The sequence below is a fragment of the Capra hircus genome, chromosome 26 (genome assembly GCF_001704415.2).
Source record: "Capra hircus breed San Clemente chromosome 26, ASM170441v1, whole genome shotgun sequence".
In the NCBI taxonomy this organism is placed as follows: domain Eukaryota; kingdom Metazoa; phylum Chordata; class Mammalia; order Artiodactyla; family Bovidae; genus Capra; species Capra hircus.
Genome location: NC_030833.1, coordinates 8499916 through 8520759, shown reverse-complemented (window position 1 = coordinate 8520759; position 20844 = coordinate 8499916). Strand labels below are relative to the sequence as shown.

The following is a 20844-nucleotide window of genomic DNA, read 5'->3' as shown; positions in this document are numbered from 1 at the left end:
AAGAACTGGAGAGCTGCCCTCTATCTATCCATCCTTTCTCCCTTGATTCCTCAAGAAGAGAAGCTAATTAATCATTCTTTTTGAGACTGCAAATATGCTTGCCTAAAACACAGCATTCACCAGCCTTCCCTTTGGTGCACTGATATCATGTTTTGACTAAATTCTGGCCAATAAGATTTAAATGAAAGTATTACGTAGGAATTCTAGGAATGCCTCTTAATGCCATTGACTTATCTGAGAGGAGGAATTTTTTTTAACCTTTTCTCTCCTCTTCCTCCAAAGGCATGACAAATTGCCATCTTGGATTATGATGACCCGGAGAATGAAAGTCTATCTGCTAACATGTGGAAGCAGAAAGACGACTTCTGGTTTCCTGATGATCACAGGGCTCCTATTTGTCTGGCCCTAAACCATCTCCTCCAGGGCTCTTTGTGTGAAAAGAGAAAAAAAAAAAGTCTCCCTCGTTGTTACTGTTGCTCAGTCGCTGTGTCACGTCTAACTCTTTGTAACTCCATGGACTGTAAGATGCCCACCTTCCCTGTCCTTCACTGTCTCCCAGAGTTTGTTCAAATTCATGTCCATTGAGTCAGTGATGCCATCCAACTATCTCATCCTTTGTTGACCCTTCCCTTCCTGCCCTCAATCTTCACCAGCATCAGGGTCTTTCCCAACATGTTGGCTCTCTGCATCAGGTGGCCAAAGTATTGGAGATTCAGCTTCAGCATTACTCCTTCCAATAAATATTTAGGGTCAGTTTCCTATAAGATTGACTGGTTTGATCTCCTTGTTGTCCAAGGGACTCTCAAGAGTCTTCTCCAGTGCCACAGTCTGAAAGCATCAATTCTTCGGCACTCAGCTTTATTTATGGTCCAGTTCTCACATGTGTACATGACTGCTGGAAAAGCCACAGGTTTGACTATATGGACCTCTGTCAGCAAAGTGATGTCTCTGCTTTTTAATATGCTGTCTAGGTTTGTCATAGCTTTTCTTCCAAGGAGCAACAGTCTTTTAATTTCATGGCTGCAGTCACAATCAGCAATGATTTTGGAGTCTAAGAAAATAAACTCTGTCACTGTTTCCACTTTTTCCCCACCTAATCACCATGAAGTGATGCCATGATCTTCAGTTCAGTTCACTTCAGTCACTCAGTCGTGTCCAACTCTTTGCAACCATGGACTGCAGCATGCCAGGCCTCCTTGTCCATCACCAACTCCCGGAGTTTACTTAAACTCATGTCCATTGAGTTGGTGATGCCATCCAACCATCTCATCCTCTGTCATCCCCTTCTCCTCCCACCTTCAATCCTTCCCAGCATCAGGGTCTTTTCCAGTGAGTCAGTTCTTTGCATCAGGTGGCCAAAATATTGGGGTTTCAGCTTCATCATCAGTCCTTCCAATGAACATTCAGGACTGATTTCCTTTAGGATGGACTGGCCATGATCTCAGTGCTTTGAATTTGAGTTTTAAGCCAGCTTTTTCACTTTCCTCTTTCACCTTCATCAAGAGGCTGTTTAGCTCCTCTTCATTTTCTGTCATTAGAGTGGTATAGTCTGTGTATCTGAGGTTGTTGATATTTCTACCTCTTTAAGCCACTTTTACTGTTGGTATAGCCAAACCTAACACTCGCGTATACAGCAATCAATGCAGACCTTTTTAAAGAGCATATAGGGCCAAAGACTAAGGGTATAAGAGAATTTACAGTGAGCAGAGGAGACAATAAGAGGCGTGGGAAATTTTGTGAAGATTATTTATTTTACAAGACACTTTTTGCTAAGACCTAACTAGATCTAAGAAATGTGGGGGAAATATTTCCCATCCAATTGCATTTTTCTTTCCAAAGAAGCACCATGAGTAATAAATCCATAGGGACTCATGAAATAAAAATAAGATCTCTCAAGCAATCAGTGAGGTCTAAGGACAATGTCACTGGAATTTCACAGCACTGTCAAATGTAAGGGTAATAATGACATTAGTGAATATGTGCCATTCAGGTGAAGGGGTTTGTTTTTGAAGTACTGCAAAGAAATCTAATTAAATGATTTCTCTTCTGGGAAGAATCTCCTCACATTTCAATTTAATAGGTAGTTATTATCTAGCACATTTCCCTAGTTTTGGAGAAGACCTGAAAGGGAAAAAGTGATTTTGTCTTGTTCTTAAATGTTACATCCTCGGCCAGTAGCAGTGGGTGTTTACTTTGGCCTCCTCTGCTTTGCAGATTATGGGGTATTTTTACTCACCGTGGCATTTTCAGACAGAAACCACTCGGGGATGGCGATATAGTGATTGGGAACTTTCCTTGGGACGTTCTGTCGGTCCTCTGCCTCCCAGAGCAGCGTGTTTAAGTCAGGAAAGTTGTTGTTGATGTCAATCCCGTCATGGGTCCAACGGCCCAGGGACCAGCCTCCCAGCTCGGAACCCTGGGAGACAATTCAGAATGTGAGGGACCCACAGACCTCTGGACCCTCCTGTCTCCCACACACAAGGCCGCTCCATGTCGGTCTCCATCTGGGGTGTGCCTCAATGCCTCCAAACACCCTCTGACACAAAGATGACATCCAAGGGAGACTATTTGGCTAATAGGCTGTTACTGTTTGGTGGGTGATGGATAATGTAGTCATTATGATTATTATTCCCACTCTGAAGAGGGAATGTGCAGAGTCATCCTGCCACAGAGCAGTCCTCAGAAAAGGAGGCCTCTCCTGCCTCCCCTGCCTTCACCTCTTCTACACTGGTTGAATGAAACTCCAAGTAATAATAAGTTTAAGACTCAAAAATCAAGAGCCGCCATGTTATGTCCACCTGCAGTTCTGGCTCACGATTCAGCAACACAAATCTCTAACCAACTATCTGCACCAATAAACACAAGCAAAAACCTGTAAATCTGCATTTGATGGGCACCATTGTTTGAAGTATAGTTTGCCATTTTATTCCCAGATACTGTGATATATAATTATGAATACACAATACATTATACTAATTGTAATCTCTACATAATTCTATACATATATATATTCCATATAGAACTATAACCTATAAATTCTACATTATAACCAGAACATAAAACATAAACCATGTATCAAGATAATAAAAACAGCTGTCCTCAGAAAACTGATGAGAGGATTTATAGGTAATCATCAAGGTTAAAATATGCGTTAAGTATTCAATCAATGTTACGTGTTATTATTATTCTATTAGCCCCATTGTATATGTAACAATATTATCTTTCTCATCCTTTTCTTCAGTCTGTTAGTGTGTCCACTTCCCAGGGTCCCCATAATTCTCAATTACGCATGTTTATAATTATGCAACTCATCTTTCATAAACCTCTGGGTTCCCCCGTCTCAGCAGAAAGACACTGAAAAAGAAAGCTAGTGATGTGGAATTTAGGTCAACTCAGTGCATCGTGCGTGTGTGTGCAGGGGGCGGGGGCGGCTGCTGCGCTGGGGAGGGAGGTTGTCCATTACCCCCTCGTAGGCCTTCTCGTAGCCGTCGGGGTTCAGGGAGGGGAGTATGTGGATCCGGGTCTCCTCCACCAGGCGGACGATGCGCAAGTTCCCCGCCAAGTACTCCTGGCACAGAAACTGCATCAGCAAAAGCATCAGCTCCCGGCCCAGCACCTCGTTGCCATGGGCCCCGGCAATGTAGTGGAACTCGGGCTCACCTTTACTCAAAGATGGGAAAAAACAGACAATCATATCGGATGCTTACAGCAAAACAATCCTCAGCACATTGTATTAGGAAAGAAATCTCTGAATAACAGAAACGTACAATTTTATCTCTTCTTGCACATCAACTGAAGCTAATCAGTACAATTTTTATTAGCTCCCAGATAGGCATATGGGAAAATGTGTAAAAACAACCTTAGATGGTAACAGCCACAAAGCAAGACTGTTTATTCTCATTTGGCAAGAATAGATAAAATAACACAGGGTTTATGGTTTAAGAGTTACAAATTAAACACAAATCATAGCAATTATTTGGGGAGGTAATTCTTTTTCTTAAAAGGACTTTGTATTTAGTTTTATAAAGACATGGAGATGAATAAAGGCAAGCAGAAAACAGTATCATGGGAAGTCACAATGACTCAGTTTTGTAAAGGGAGCTGTCTTTGCCCTTGTGCTTTTCAAAGCTCAGCTTTTCCCTGTTGGATTTATCAGTGCTGGGCATGAGCTGATAGCACTTCTGCCTCCCTCGCTGGCCAAGCTACTGCTTTTGAGGAAATGTGACTTTACCCACAGATAAAGCCCTCACCCTTTAAAAGACATTCCTGAGGGAAACTCCCAGAATACTGATGAACATTCAAGTCAAGAGAATCAGACAAATCTCTACATTTAAATTCCAGTGGATCTAAAGGGCTCACAATTTTAGCAAAAAGAAAAATCTTTCACCCATCCCCACCCCGACCCTGCATCCCCTAACCTATAGGAGAACACAGGTTTGGGAGTGATTAAATGAGAAGTGGCTAAAAACAGGAAATGCTTAAAAATAGGATGGAAATTTAAAAGAAGATGAAGGGAACCACCTCTAACTCCAACCCATAATGACCAGGGAGTCCAGAATTTTCTCCAGAAAAAGGAGTCTGTTTTAAGCATCTCAGCCATTTTCCTTTTTGGTTAGTGTGACTGGTCTCAGAGAAGAACAGAATTAAGCGTGGTCCATTTGGAGAAAAGTAGGGTACTTCCAGCTTAAATAATTTGACAGCCTACCTCATACAATGTGGGGTGAAAAAGTGTTAGTTGCTCAGTTGTGTCTGACTCTGTGTGACCCCGTGGACTGTAACCTACCAGGCTCCTCGATTCTCTAGGCAAGAATACTGGAGTGGGTTGTCACTCCCTTCTCCAGAGAATCTTCCCAACCCAGGGATCTAACCCAGGTCTCCTGCATTGCAGGTAGATTCTTTATAGCCTAAGCCATGAGGTAAGTGCCAAAGTGAAAGTTAGTCACTCAGTCGTGTCTGACTCTTTGCGACCCCATGGACTGTAGCGTCCCAGGCTCCTCTGTCCATGGAACTCTCCAGGCAAGAGTATACTACACAGAACCAAAGTTGGCAGAAGCTGTCTGCGAGAGTGTGTACACGGCCAGCTCCTGCCCTGCTTCGTGAATGTTCTCAGAGTGATCTCTGCCTCGCTCTTTAAGAAAGCACCGGACACAGAGGGCCAGGGCACTGCGCATGGGCAGCCTCACCGACTTCATGCTCCCCGGGATGGTCGGAGATCTCCACGGCGTACAGCTTCAGGCCCTGGTGGCTCTTGCCAATGTTATAAATCCTTGTGATGTTGGGGCACATTTCATTCACAACCTTCATCAACTGCAAAATAAGATGGATTTATGGCTCTGAGCAATGATGGCCGTGCACTGTAGTGGGCATAGCTCTCAAGGAGACAGCCCCCTCCCATGGCCCCCTGCACACTCCCACCCTCCCATACACTCAAGTTCTCGCCCTTCCTGGAAGGTTCCCCTTCTCCTCCCCCTGCCCTATCTCCCAGCACCTCTGGCTTGTGTTTATCACCTCCCTGGGTGGTGGTATCACCTCCCTTGGTGGCTTTATTACCTAAAGACAGCCTTTTCTCTCTATGGTGGTGGTGGTGGTTTAGTCCCTAAGTCGTGTCCGACTCTTTTCAACCCCATGGACTATAACCTGCCAGGCTCCTCTGTCCAAGGATTTCCCAGGCAAGAATACTGGAGTGGGCAGCCATAGACTTGCCTAAAGTGGTGAAGTGAAGTCGCTCAGTCGTGTCCAACTCTTCGAGACCCCCATGAACTGTAGCCCACCAGTCTCCTCCATTCATGGGATGTTCTAGGCAAGAGTACTGGAGTGGGTTGCCATTTCCTTCTCCAGGGGATCTTCCTGACCCAGGGATTGAACCTGGGTCTCCTGCACTGCGGGCAGACGCTTTACTGTCTGAGCCACCAGGGAATCCCTTGCCTACATAAGTATTTATTACTGAGCATCATGCTGTCTTATACTTTAATGAGCGTTTGTGACGTCAGGCTGCTCTGCCCTCCTGGAGCCCACTGCGAGGCAGCAGATAGAGTCGGACAGAGTCGGTGCCAAGTAAGGGGCATGAAGTAATGGGAGCCATGCCGTGAGAGGGTGGGGGACACAGACTTCCAAGGAAAAGTCAAATACATACATGCCATTTCCTGAATTTTGCTTTGATAGTTGAGCTCGTCAGACAAGCTTCCAGAGGAGGTGATGAGGGTCTGCTAATGACAGGGGCAAAGGACAGAGACACACCCACCAGAGGCTGCGGTACCTCCATCTCTGAGCGGGTACCTGTGGGTGAGCTGGTAAGTCACCTCGACTCTCTCTGTGTGAAACCCCTATGCCATCCCCAAGAGAAAGAAGCTCTGATTCAAAGGACATTCCTACCAGGCACCAGACCAGCCACACTTCCCCATGGTGGCGTCAGGAGGATACACGAGTTTTACAGACCAAGAGCGAAGCTCGGGTACCATGCAAGCTGTGAGTGAGGGCATCCCAGCCTGGGTGTGTGCCCACCAGGGAGAGCTCCATCCTTGTTCAAGCTGAGCAGGAGCTGGGCTAACGATGATAGAGCAAGGGCTCACAGAGGGGCAGCGTGGGCCAGGACGTGCTCGATGCACCTTTCAAATCATTCCTATCAGCCAAACAATCTATAAAGTGTCCTGATAAATTGTACATAGACAAGTCTGCTGCAAACGTTATAGTAGGTTGAAAGCTACGAGAACTGGAAAAATGGTATCAGGTAGAACTTTTACTGGAGTGCATAGCATCACACCAGTTTGCCTTTTCTGCATTCTGCGATTTCTTTGCAATTCTTGCAATTTCTTTGCATTTCTTGCCTTTCTTGCATTCTGCACTGATGTGTGGAGGGCAATCATGGGTCACTGCGGGGCGGGGGGCAGGGGCATCACTAAAGGAACGGAGGATTCATTGTCGCTGGAGCTTGGCTCTCATGACACAACTACGAGGTGTCACAACTGCAGCCCTGGTCAGGCATTCAAGGTCTAGTTTTCCCACCACTCCTGCGAGGGGGAAACACTTCGATTTTTTAATTTTTTTTTTTTTTAAATTTTAAAATCTTTAATTCTTACATGCATTCCCAAACATGAACCCCCCTCCCACCTCCCTCCCCACAACATCTCTCTGGGTCATCCCCATGCACCAGCCCCAAGCAAGCTGCACCCTACGTCAGACATGGACTGGCGATTCAATCCTTACATGACATAACTCACTTTGTGTTTTAATATCTAGGTGAGAGAAAGAGAAAGACGACTGTAAAGGACTCTTGTCCAACCATAGGAGAGATGGAAACCCACCATCCATGGAGAAACCACACGTAAGCAAGGTTGATCTAGCTTCACATGTCTCACTATGAGGAATACACAGTGCGGGGCTGAACTGGAGCCATAGAGGATAGGCACCAAGTTTTACTAAGAGACTCAGTATTGATGTCATTAGTCACAGCAAGTTCTGTTTCTCTACTGAGTCTTATCATGACAAACACCAGTGAAGTAGACAATTGAAGTAGGTAATCAAAGGGGCTTGAACCCATTCTACAGATATGGAGACTGAGGCTCAGAGAGACCATTGAGGGGTTTGCCCGAGGTCACCCATCTAGAACCAGGTGGAGCCAGGGCTTTGGACTCGGGGGTCCGTATCTGTCCACGTTGTCATTGTTGTTGTTGTTCGGTCGCTCGGTCATGTCCAACTCTTTGTGACCCCTTGCACTACAGCATGCCAGGCTTCCCTGTTCTCCACCATCTTCTGGAGTTTGCTTAAACTTATGTCCATTGAAGTTGGTGATGCCATCCAACCATCTTGTACTCTGTCATCCCCTTCTCCTCCTGCCTTCAATCTTTCCCAGCATCATCTTTTCCAGTGAGTTGGCTCTTCACATCAGGCCCATATACCGGAGCTTCAGCTTCAGCATCAGTCAGTCCTTCAAATGAGTATTCAGGGTTGATTTCCTTTAGGATTGACTGGCTGGATCTCCTTGCAGTCCAAGGGACTCTCAAGAGTCTTCTCCAGCACCACAGTTCAAAAGCATCAATTCTTCGGCTCTCAGCCTTCTTCACGGTCCAACTCTCACATCCATACATGACTACCGGAAAAACCATAGCTTTGACCACATGGATTTTTGTTGGCAAAGTAATGTCTCTTCTTTTTAATACATTGTCTAGGTTTGCCATTGCTTTTCTTCCAAGAAGCAAGCATATTTTAATGTCATGGCTGCAGTCACCATCCCCAGTGATTCTGGAGCCCAAATAAATAAAGTCTGTCACTGTTTCCATTGTTTCCCCATCTATTTGCCATAAAGTGATGGGACCAGAAGCCATGATCTTTTTGAATGTTGAGTTTAAGCCAGCTTTTTCATTCTCCTCTTTCACCTTCATCAAGAGGCTCTTCAGTTCCTCTTTGCTTTCTGCCATAAGGGTGGTGTCATCTTCATATCTGAGGTTATTAATATTTCTCCTAGCAATCTTGATTCCAGTTTGTGCTTCATCCATTCCAGCATTTCACATGATGTACTCTGCATGTAAGTTAAATAAGCAGGGAGACAATATACTCCTTTCCTGATTTGGAACCAGTCTGTTGTTCCACGTCTGGTTCTAACTGTTGCTTCTTGACCTGCATACAGGTTTTTCAGGAGACAGGCCAGGTGGCCTGGTATTCCCATCTCTTTAAGAATGTTCCACAGTTTATTATGATCCACACAGTCAAAGTTTTCAGCATAGTCAATGAAGCAGAAGTAGATGTTTTTCTGGAATTCTCTCGCTTTTTCTATGATCTATCAGATGTTGGCACTTTGATCTCTGGTTCTTGTCTTTTCTAAATCCAGCTTGAACGTCTGGAAGTTCTTGGTCCATGTACTGCTGAGGCCTAGCTTGGAAGATGTCGAGCATTACTTTGCCAGCACTCTGTCCATGAAGGAGCAGTAAAGCAACCAAAATCAACTCCGCCATCTGTTTTGTCTGTTCTACATGGGACCATTCTGGAGGATGGCCTCGGCACAAGCACTATCCGATTGGGTCTCGCTTACTTGTCCCTGCTGACCGCACAGTCATTCTCCGCTACCAGTGTGGACCTCCCCAAATCCCGGTCAGCTGGTGGTCCCCTGTCTTGCGTTCAGATCAATGACCAGTTCTGCAGACACAGAGCCACTTGGCTCATCCTTAACTAGGTGATCAGCACAGAGCCTGGCTGCCATTTAATGCTTACCCTCCTTCCCCTTTCATAGAGCTGCCTGAGAACTGGGCCACCCTGTGCTGGAAATCTCCACCTTGACATTGGAAAAAAAAAAAAAAGACAAATGGCATATTCCCTAGGATGAGCAGTCAGCCAGCGACACAGCATCTCAGGATGGGATGACTCTCAACCATGAGTCATCAGAGTCACCTCTTCATCCTCCACACACCACTGCAGTATTTTTATACCAGTCAGGGTTTCCTCTCGGTGTTTTGATATCACAAGTATCTTTTCTACACACAGGAATGAGAATACGGGCATTTGGAGACTCCCTTTAGGAAGCGTGAATGAAAGTCGCTCAGTCGTGTCTGACTCTGTGCAACCCCATGGACTGTAGCCCATCAGGCTCCTCTGTCCATGGGATTCTCCAGGCAAGAATGTAAGAGTGGGTTGCCATTTCCTTCTCTAGGGGATCTTCCCAATTCAGGGATCAAACCCAGCTCTCCTGCATTGCAGGCAGATTCGTCACCATCTGAGCCACTAAGCCTGGTGGGCCCCTGCAATGTGGGGAAATGTTTCTCTGGGGGCCACAGGCACCATCTAAGACTCAGCTGGTGATCCATCTTACTTACTCCCAAAAAGAGTCAAAAAGGACATTCTGGAGTTTGAGTCTTACTGGTAAATGTTTGGGTCTTGAAGTTTAAAGTGAGAGGAAGAGACAGAATTTTCTTGATGGCCTTAAAAGCATGCATCCTCAACAAGGGTGACATCATCCTAAAGGAAGTGAAAATTGATTCTCCAGGGGCTAAAAATCTTAGCTCTTACAAGCTTTATGACCCTCCAAAGTGCAACCTTACCCAACAAAATCTTATTCCTTAGTTTTTAATATAATGGGTAATTAGGAAAAGTGTCTAGAAAGGGCCGGTAGGGAAACATTATCCTCGAGGGAAGTGGGTTTTGTAAGATGTTCAGCATCCTCAAGACTCTGTTTCCTCATCTCTGAATAAATCATATCCTGGGAGCTGCTGAATCCCCCCGTCTCTGTTGCTTCCTTCTTGTCCTGAAGGAGACAGAACAGCGAGCCCCTTTCCTGGTAATTCAGTTTCTAGGGATACATGGGAGGAAATTTTCATAAAGAGCGGTAAGTTACATGCATGATGACACTGGTTGTAGCTGTTTCATCCTCTCTCGCTATTCATTACAAGTGGGTGCTATCCCGAAGCTCCAGAGCAGGAAGGTAGCTGAGAAAACTCTGATTCATCCTGGAGCATTTCACTGACAATCACGAAGCCAGCAGGAGCCGTGGCTAATGATCCAACGTGACGTGAGACAATCTGGGCAAAGCGGCTAACCATACTCTGATCAAAATCACGTGAATTCTGTGAACATAGAAATGCATACCCTGGAGAGAAATGGAGTGGGGATGGAAGCCATGGGTTCATGGAGGATTAACCTTGAGACTTTTGGTTTGCATTTGATATGGATCCAATGTTGTTTATCCAATGGATTAAAAAATAAAGAAAGAAGTGAGAAGAGAAAAAGTCCTCTTCTATCATCTTAACTCATTTGCTGTGTCCATATCAAGTGAAAAGGAATTCCAGAGGGAGGAATTCCAGACAGAGCCAATGTAGGAGGTGTCCCATGGGCGCAAAGCTGGGCTGGTCTGCGTCTGTAAACCTGTGGTCCTGCCCTGGCTTGCTGCCACCATCGCCACCCCCATGGTCAAGAGCTCAGCAGTCCCACAGCCTGCTGCCCAGGACCATCCTTAGCTGCCCTGGATATCAGAACCAAAAGAGAGCTGGTGGGGTGCCAACCCTCCCACCTCCACGGTCCTGCTCCCCTGTCCTTGCTGCTGGGATCCACCCGCCTCCTTCTGTCTCTTTCTGCCCCAGGCCCTGGACCACAGCTGACCTCACCTGCAACCCCATCCCTTCCCAACCACGGCCAACAACGCCAGCCACCTCTCCCTCCTGTCCCCCACATATCTCCCCACAACAACAACAAATCTCGTACACTTTATGGATTTAAGAAGATTGAGTGTCTGCCCTCACGGTCCCAAATGAAGGCGAAAGGTAAACATCCATGCAGACACAGAGATGATTAATCGATTATAAATGGTTACATGAGGTGTGAAGTCCTTTCAGTGTTCAGAGCAATTAACTCACTCTGCCTCACAGTATCAGTGTTCACGTGACTGCCTCCAGCCTCCTCGCTCCCCTCTCCCCTCCCCTCCCAAGCCCCCTGGGGGGCTCCCTTTCGGGGAGCACAGTGTCTTATAGGCCAGTGCTCCAGAAAGAATTCCCCCACGAGTCGCTCACATTCTCATGATTTTCCCCTCCAAAGCAACAGCTGTTCTGTTTTCTCTTTTCAATCCCTGCTCCTGCATCTGCTTCTCATTTTTATGTTTTTTGCAAATGTCTCTCTCAATACTAGGATAAACTAACATTGTCCCCCCGCTTGAAGTAGAAAGATTTCTGCAGGCGTTTAGCAGTCTCCCTACAGGGTATCACTGAAAGTGCTGGCTTCTCTCTCATCCCCAAGTGCCAGGAATCCAAATGGCAAGCCACTTCTGGCCTGAACACTTCGGGATTGATAGATGCCACCCTCCCCCCAGGACAGTTTCCAGTTGCGGGGTCTGGGAACCTCGGAGTGGTCACCCACTGTCCCCTGCAGGGGTCGGTTGCCTTCCCAGGTTCCTCTTAGCTCTGATATCTACCAAATGATGGGGACCAGAGTCCCTCAGGGTAAGGAAGCACATCCATTAGCTCTTTCATATGAGAAGAGCCCTCATTCTCCATGTGGGATGACTGTTTAACGATACCAGACTCTCTGTGCAGTGAGCTCATTTTACAATGCATTTAGATAGGTTACCTTTGACATTAACTGTACCAGCTGAGTTGATATTTGCCTAATTTCTGGGCGCAAAGATGTCCTGAGATACTGAGCAAAGCTGAGTCAAGACACAAATGCTTCATAAAACGGAAGGTTGAGCAGAGTCACATCAACACCCCAAGACGGAGAGCGGCAGGGATGACTCAGACTCAAGTCCGAGCATATTAGCCTCGCTTCTGCAGAGCCAGACAGCAAGACAATCTCCTTAGCATGTCCCACCTCCACATCTGTGCCGACAGGTATCTGGAAGCTGTGTGTGAGGATCTCAGATTAAATGACAGCAGGACGAACACGGGTTTGTTGATTCCCTGTGTTGAGGCAGAGGGCCCATGTGGCACAGCCTAATTGCTCCAACCTCAGGGATGGTCTTGCCTGGAAAATCCCATGGGTGGAGGAGCCCGGTAGGCTGCAGTCCATGGGGTCATGACCACTCGGACACGACTGAGAGACTTCACTTTCACTTTTCACTTCCATGCATTGGAGAAGGAAATGGCAACCCACTCCAGAGTTCTTGCCTGGAGAATCCCAGGAACCGGGGAGCCTAGCGGGCTGCCGTCTATGGTGTCGCACAGAGTTGGACACGACTGAAGTGACTTAGCAGCAACAGCAGAAGGGAAGTCTCTGGCCCTCGTGCGGAGGCTGGCTCCCTCCCTTGGCACCTCTGAGCCCTCACTTTGAGCCATGCTCTCTTGGTCTTTGCTGAACACTTGTTCCTCAAACACCTTTGTGAGTCTATTTCTCTGCTCCCTTTCGGCAGATTCTTCGATATCTAAGGATTTCTCCACTTGCCAGCACTTCCCTGGGCTTTCTAGCACGAGGCTGGGGGCATGCTGAACAGGGGTTTCAGACAGCTCTGGGCTGCTGTTTCAGCCCCGCCTACTAAATGCTTGGTCCACTCCCTCTTCCACACCCAGTGTGCAAATGTTGGCAACAGCTCAGGAGTACCTGGTTTCTTTCTCTCTTATTTTGTTTCCAATTATTGTGGAGATGTTTATTTTTTTAATTACTTTTCTTTTTCCGTAATTTTTATTTTTAGCTGGAGGATAATTGCTCTACGATGCTGTGTTGGTTTCTGCCGTACATCAACACAAATCAGCTACAGGTATACACATGTCCCATTCCTCTTGAAACTCCCTCCCACCTCCCACAACATCCCATCCCTCCAGGCTGTCACGGAGCACCAGGCTGGGCTCCCTGCACGATACAGCAACTTCCCACCACCTGCCTATTTCACACACAGTAATGTATATATTCCAAGGCTACTCTCTGAATTCGTCCCACCCTCTTCTTCTCCACTGTGTCTGTAGGTCTGTTCTCTATTGAGTCTCTATTCCTGCCCTGCAAATAGGTTCATCAGTACCACTTTTCTAGATCCCATATGTATTTATCATGTAGTGTATGATATTTGCTTTCCTCTCTCTGACTTACTTCTGGAGTACCTGGTTTCTGTATTTATGTTTGAGGACAATCTCCTCTGTAATGCCTTTTCCTCCTAACATTACTAAAGCACTAACAGTCATCAAGGTATCAACCAGCTGTTCTGAAACCTCCCTGTATATTAGAATCGCAAGCACAGCCTTCATTAAAACTTTAGATCCCCAGTCCCTTTTCCTAAGGATTCTACTTTAATTGGCCTGAGGCAGGTTTCAAGTATAGGTATGTTTTCAGATTTCTTCCAGTGGTTCTAATACTGAGAATCAGAGAATCAGAATAACAAGGGGGTGTTATATATTCCCTCAGTGACTCAGTTTCGCCATCAGTAAGATAATAACAACAATAATCTTGCACTCCCAGGGCGGTTAGAGAGACTGACCAGGTTAACACATGCAAACTCCTAATGTAGGGAAATAGCTGTAGGTGCTGTGTGAGAGCTTCCTGCTATTGCCATCACCAGTGTTGTTCTAGATCCTTCTTCTTCCACTCTGCACATGACCAATGTCCTTGAATCAGTGTTACCTCTCAAGCCCACGGTGATTCTTCAGAACTACAGTATCTTTTTAATTAAAGTATACTTGACTTACAATATCATGTTAGTTTTAGGAGTACAACAAAGTGATTCATATATATATATAGATATAGATATAGATATATGCTGCTAAGTCACTTCAGTCGTGTCCGACTCTGTGTGACCCCATAGATGGCAGCCCACCAGGCTCCCCCACCCCTGGGATTCTCTAGGCAAGAACACTGGAGTGGGTTGCCATTTCCTTCTCCAATGCATGAAAGTGAAAAGTGAAAGGGAAGTTGCTCAGTCGTATCCAACTCTTAGCAACCCCATGGACTGCAGCCTACCAGGCTCCTCTGTCCATAGGATTTTCCAGGCAAGAGTACTGGAGTGGGGTGCCACTGCCTCCTCTGATACATATATATATGTGTGTGTGTATATATATATACACACACACATATATATATACACAATGTCTATGTTATTTTCCATTATAGATCATTACAGATTCTGACTGTACCTCCCTGTGCTATCCAGTAAATCCTGTTGCTTATCTGTTTTACACACAGTAATTTGGATCTGCTCATGCCACACTCCTAATGTATCCTTCCAACCCTCCCTTTCTCCCTTAGTAACCACAGTTTGTTCTCTATGTCTGTGAGTCTGCTCCTATTTTGCACATAAAATCGTTAGTGTTACTTTTTAGATTCCATATACAAGTGGTGTCATAACATTGGCCTTTCTCTGCCTGACTTACTTCAGTAAGGATAATTTTTTCTTAATTCATCCATGTTGCTGCAAATGGCAACGCTCTTTCTTTTTTAACGGCTAATATTCCATTGTATATATATATATACACCACATCTTTTAAAGCCAATCACCTGTTGAGGAACACATGGCTATGAACACTGGGACACATGAATCTTTTCAAATTAAAATTTTCGTTTTCTCTGAATACATACCCAGGTATGGGATTGCTGGGTCATTCGGTGTAGCTCTATTTTTAGTTTTTGAATGAAACTTCATACTGTTTTCTTGAGTGGCTGCACCACCTTTCCATCAATAGTGCAGGAGGAAGAGCTGCAGTACTAACTCAGAAAGTTTGGGTTTGAATTCTGCTTCAATCGCCTGCTGGAGAGAGAGGCTTCCTCTGGGCGCCCCCAGCCCCAACAAGGCATTCTTAACCTCGAAACCACAAGATTAAGTGTGGCCTCAACAAACCACAAAAACACAAACGCCTATATGCTCCTGGGCACAAGACAGATTTCCCTCTGACAAACCAGAGTCTTACCTGGCGCATCGCCTTATAGTTGTGGTGCTTAAAATCTAGGTCATCGGTGGTGGTCATTTCATTCCGGCGGTGATAATAGTTATTCGGATCTAGGGACAGAAATACGGTTTTGAATTCATCCACATCATTCCTTTACTTATGGTGGCTCTGTTAGGGGCCTGATTCATGTGGGGACACAGCCCAACCTCCAGCTTCTAGCATTCACACAGAGGTGAAAGAGCCAAATTTCAAGAAGCATTTAAAGAGTCAGAACTAACCTAGTGGGGAAAGCACAGACCTGGAGCCAGAATGCCTGGGTTCCAATCTCTGCTCTTCTACTCATGAGCTGCGTGACCTTGGATAAGTCACTAGAGCAGTTTTTCCTTTTCCTTGGATAAGTCACTAGAGCAGGGTTTTCACCCATAAACAGGGAACAGTGGTACCTCCCTCACGGATTCATTGTTAGTATTCGCTGTTCAGTCGCTCAGTCATGTCTGACTCCTTGTGACCCCACGGACTGCAGCATGCCAGGCTTCCCTGTCCTTTACCATCTCCCAGAGCTTGCCCAAACTCCTGTCCATTGAGTTGGTGATGCCGTTGTTATTTTATCAACAATGTTAATAAGTTGCTATTAACAATTTATTATAATATATGCATTATATATATTAATAATATAAAATTGTTAGTATTAGTGTCTGGCAAACTGTCACGCTAAATGAAGGAAGGGATAGTGAATGAATAAATGAATTCGAGACTGAGCATCACAACTGCATGGAAATTTCTGGAAGTGTGGTGGACACTATCAGTTGCTCACCCAACATGCAGTCCGCTTCTATCCTTCCTAACAGGAGCCCTGTGTTGTTGGGAATCCCCGCTCCTCCACTTCTAGGAAACTGACTTCACACCCTCAGCTGCAGGAGTACGACATGACTGGTCTAAGCCAATCAATCAGAGCACAGCACCCCTGGCCACTCTTACTAGTCTGGACTGAAGGGAAGACCTTTAATGGCACAGAGGAGAGAGTGAGAAGAGAAACTCAACAGTTACTGAGTGAACCAACCCTAGATCCCCATCAACCTCCCCTGGGACTTTCAGTCACGTGAGATAAAAAATTTCCTGAACTGCTAAGCCAGTGGGGGCTGGGCTTCTGTTGCTGAGGCCAAAGCACCCGAACAGGCATGATCAGCGTGCATTCACAGTGGTGACCTCTGGGGACTGGGGAGGAGACGTCCGTTCTTGACTTGACTCTCTTCTGTATAAACTGATTTCTTTCTTTAATTCTTATTAGCTGATACTGCTTATATAATTCCAAAAAACAAAGAACACTCAGAAGAAAGGAGGGAGGAGGGAGCAGGAAGAGCTAGAAGAAGGATAAGGGGGAAAGGACCATCCTGTGGGCCCTGAGGACTCCCTCCTGGCCTGACAGAAAGTTGCGAGGTCTACAGAGCCTCAGCCAGGCTCACGACCTCCATCTCTATCTCCATGCAGCCAGGAATCCCGACCAGCTTAAGTCTCCTTGCAATGTAGAGAGCACGTGGTACTTTAGACAGGTCAACCTATGAACGCAGGAACTCAGGAACCACGTGAGCAAAGCTAGAACCATAGCAGGCATCTGATCCAAGTGGCTCCAAGGACAATTTGCAGGTGGTGGCCGTGGCAGGTGATGGAAGGAGGACCACTTGCTCCCAGTGGGGTCAGGAGCACAGAGTCCCAATTTGTGCCACCAAACAAGGCCACAGACCAGCAACACCAGCTGCTTGCAAGATCCAGCCTACGCCTACTGAATCAGAATGCACGGTTTTAAAAAAATCAAGAAGTTTGAGTGGCACCGTGTTAAAGTACAGAGGACACTGCCAGCAATATCACACATGCTGAGATCACCTGAGCCAGCTACCTGTCTGCATCCCACGGCCACAGGGTGTGACTGCCACGTGGACCCAGCCCTGGGGTTCCCTTAAAGGCTGGCAACAGGTTGAAAACCACACACAGACCCAAAGGCCAAAAAGGCGGCTTTTAATGATCACAAAAGGGTTTCCAGTAACACTATTAGAAGCAAATAATGTATGCAGAGGTAGGGGGAGGGGAGCAAGCTGATACTCTGTTCATAGAAGAAGCTAAAGCAACTCAGGTTTAGCAAAGGCCCCCAGTTCTGTTCTAAGCTCTCTCCTTTGGGGAGAGCAGGCTGACTCCATTCTCTGGCAAGTCACCTGCCCTTTGACTTCCAAACCTGTCAGTTTCAAAGTCAAGGTAAAGCACATTTTTCACATGACTTGACCCTGAATGTACCCACAAGCTGATTCCTAAGAGCTATTCACCACCCTCCAAGTCCCCAGAACCTCTCTCTAAAACTCTTTTTGCAATGCCCCTTTTGTCTCCAAACACAAGTTATGGCTTCAGGGTTCTTAAAAAGGACTGAAGGAAAGCTCAGAACTGTACATATGAAATATCTCCATGTTTGGTAACTTCCTTCCTTCCCTGAGACTAACCAATTTGTCTGAGGATGTTGATCCAAGTTCCAGAATTGTCTCAGAACCCTAGGTGAGCATTTTTCACAACTTTCCACCTTCCACCTTTTGTACAAATACTTCTTTACTTGTCCGCTTATTCTGATTGGATGAAGTTTTACAGAGACCCTCTTAGGAGCTCAACACTGTAGGTAATAAGTGAGAACCAAACCCAGCCGCCCCATCCTGGGGCTCAGAGTCTGCAGGCACGCCCCGTTATTCAGCCAAACCCACTGTCCTCTTTTCCCTTCTGTGGATAAAAGAATCCCTATCTCCTGTGCAGAATCTATCCCAGATGCTTCGGATGGAACAGCCTCACCCAACACTCACAGGGATGGGCATGTGACCCAGGTCCAGCCCCTGAAAATACACATGTTCTGGCCACAGCCACTGGCTCAGAGATGATCCCAGGATACAAGCTGGACTCATAAGTTGATTTTCCTTCCAGAGCCATAGGAGGAGGGCCTCCTGCTAGAGTCAGCTCACATGGTGAATGAGTTTGGGTTGTTAGTGGCCAAGCTCCCCGCCTGCAAGCTGGTGAGGAGGGGAGCTCTGACTGCACCAAGAAGGCCCCGAGATTGTCGACCCTTTCTTACCTGAAGCCAGAGTCACATCTACCTCTGAAACTTTTATTCCTGTGAACTAAAATTTTCCTTTTCTCCCCCTCCTCACTTCAGCGAATTTGAGTAGGACTTCCGACATTTGAAACAGAAGTCCTGATTCAGTCTGCAAGACCTTATTCTCACAGATGGTGCCTTGGGGAATCAGCCTCCTGCTTCCTTTCATGTGGCTGGCTTCATGCATCAGATGTACTGAAAACCAGCTTATCCCTTCTGGAACACCTTAGTTACGGGAATAAACTCACTCCAGAAGGGGATCTTGGAGTCTACCACCTCCTCCCCCCTTCACTTCTCTTACTCAATGACTCAAAATCCCGCTCCATCCCAACGGATCTACTCATTCAGCCTGTTTTGGGTTGGGTGATGTCCCCGCCCCAAAGACATATGTTGGAGTCCTGACCCCCAGGACCTTAGAACGGGACCTTATTTGAAGAGACGGGTTTCACAGAGCTCATCGGGTATAAATGAGGGGCTTAGGGTGGGCCCCATTCCACTGGGACTGCGTCTATCCAAAGCGGAAAGGTGAGCACAGAGAGAAGCACTCGGGGAAATCATGTGATGATGCAGGGGGCAACGGGGGCAAGGCGCCCACAAGCTGAGGGGCGTCAGAATCAGACAGCAAACCACAGCAGCCCACGGGGGAGGCAGGAACAGACGCCGCCGCACGGCCTCTCAAATGATAACTCTGTTATCCAAAGCCATCCACTTTTTGGTACTGAGTTATGCCAGCTCTGGAAATGACTCCACACCCTGAACATCCCTGGCTCCTCAATGACGTGGACACACGCTCTTCTCCCAAATCCAGCACCAGCGCACTCCACAGGACGGTCATAATCACAGAAGAAACCCCATTAGTGGACATCCAAGGGAACACCCCAGCGCTTGGACCATTCTGCTCAGCAGTTTGCCGCTCTAGGGGGCTGGGATCTTGCTTGATGGGAGGGAGTTCTCAATCGGGAGAGGAAAGGCTACCTTTGCTGGACCAGGGGCTCACTGCTATCTACAGTCCTTGAGCTCATGATGCACTTTATCCAGAACAGGTGACTCTACAGACACTGCAGATTAGAGGTTACCCAGAGATGGAGGAAGGGGATTCGAAAGTGATTACTCAGTGAGTCCAGGGTGTTTTGGGGTTAGAGAGCCAGCGATCACACCATCTTGTGAATATACTAAGTAGCACTGAACTGTGCTTTAAAATGTTTAATTCCATGTTACACTAGTTTCACCTCATTTAAAAAGAAAAACAACGGCTGACCTCAAAGTGCTCTCTGAGGACTAACAGGACACGAGAAATGCAGCCACCGCAGCCCTTTTCCTTCCCTGCCACGAGGCCAGCCGCTCACCCAAGGAAATGCCCACTACCTATAGCTTCCCTGTCTGCAAGGCAGGAGACCTGGGTTCAGTGCCTGGGTAAGGAAGATCCCCTGGAGGAAGGCATGGCAACCCACTCCAGTATTCTTGCCTGGAGAATCCCATGGACAGAGGAGCCTGGTGGGCTACAGTCCACGGGGTCACACCGAGTCGGACACGACTGAGCGACTAACACTTTCACTTTCACTCACGTCCTTACGGTCACCCTAAGCCCTGATGCCTCGACAGAGAGTCCTGAGCAGAGATGACCCGGCAGCAGGGCAAACAGCAACAAACCCCTTCCGCAAGGTGCTTGGCTCCCTAAGGAGAAGAAGCTGCGCTTGTCCAACCCCATGTGACTATTCTTACGACAAGGTCGCTCCAAAAGGAACAAGGGCAGACGTGGACCCTTGGCAGAGCTTGTTTTGATCCCAGGTCATTACTGTCAGTGAAAGCATCAAACCCACAGCTCCACGTGGCTCCGAGGAGGGTTCAGCCCGTCGTTCATGTATCTTCCGCCCCATCTCGTGTAACCTGACCTCGCAGCATCTGCACCGAGCCATCATTCATGCCTATCTTCTGCCCCAGCTTATATAACCCCCCCCTCACGGCATCTCTACCAGGCTGCTCGCCCGAGTCCAGGAAACCCTCTGATTAACCATGTTCAAGAGTATAGTTGAGTAGCATTACATATATTCACACTATTGTAGAAACAGATCTCTAGAACATTCTCATCTTACAAAACTGAAACTATAACCATTAAACAACCCTCCCCCTTTTCTATTAGTTTTGAGCTTTTTTGTTGTCCCTGTTGTTCAGTCACTCAGTTGTGTCCGACTCTTTGCATGTCAGCATGCAGCGTGTCAGGCTTCCCTGTCCTCCACCATCTCCCGGAGTTTGTTCAAACTCACATCCATTGAATCGGTGATGCCATCCAACCACCTCGTCCTCTGTCGTCCCCTTCTCTTCCTGCCTTTAATCCTTCCCAGCATCAGGGTCTTTGCTAACAAGTTGGACATATATAGGGTAATTCATGTTCTAGTTCAAAAATTTCTAGAAACATTATTCATGAAGACTTAAAAAGCATCTTCC

At 46.7% G+C, this 20844-nt stretch overlaps 1 protein-coding gene across 2 annotated transcripts in view; it reads right to left on the bottom strand.

The window, feature by feature from the left end:
* The window catches only part of CPXM2 (carboxypeptidase X, M14 family member 2), a 135700-nt gene that overhangs the window by 19900 nt on the left and 94956 nt on the right, over nucleotides 1-20844 (bottom strand). For both annotated transcript variants that reach the window (XM_005698585.3, XM_018041654.1), the window contains 4 exons: nucleotides 15300-15388; nucleotides 5184-5307; nucleotides 3464-3660; nucleotides 2237-2416 (listed from right to left, as the gene is read on the bottom strand). In XM_005698585.3, coding sequence (XP_005698642.2) covers nucleotides 2237-2416; nucleotides 3464-3660; nucleotides 5184-5307; nucleotides 15300-15388 — 590 coding nt within the window. The remainder of the gene's footprint in view (nucleotides 1-2236; nucleotides 2417-3463; nucleotides 3661-5183; nucleotides 5308-15299; nucleotides 15389-20844) is intronic.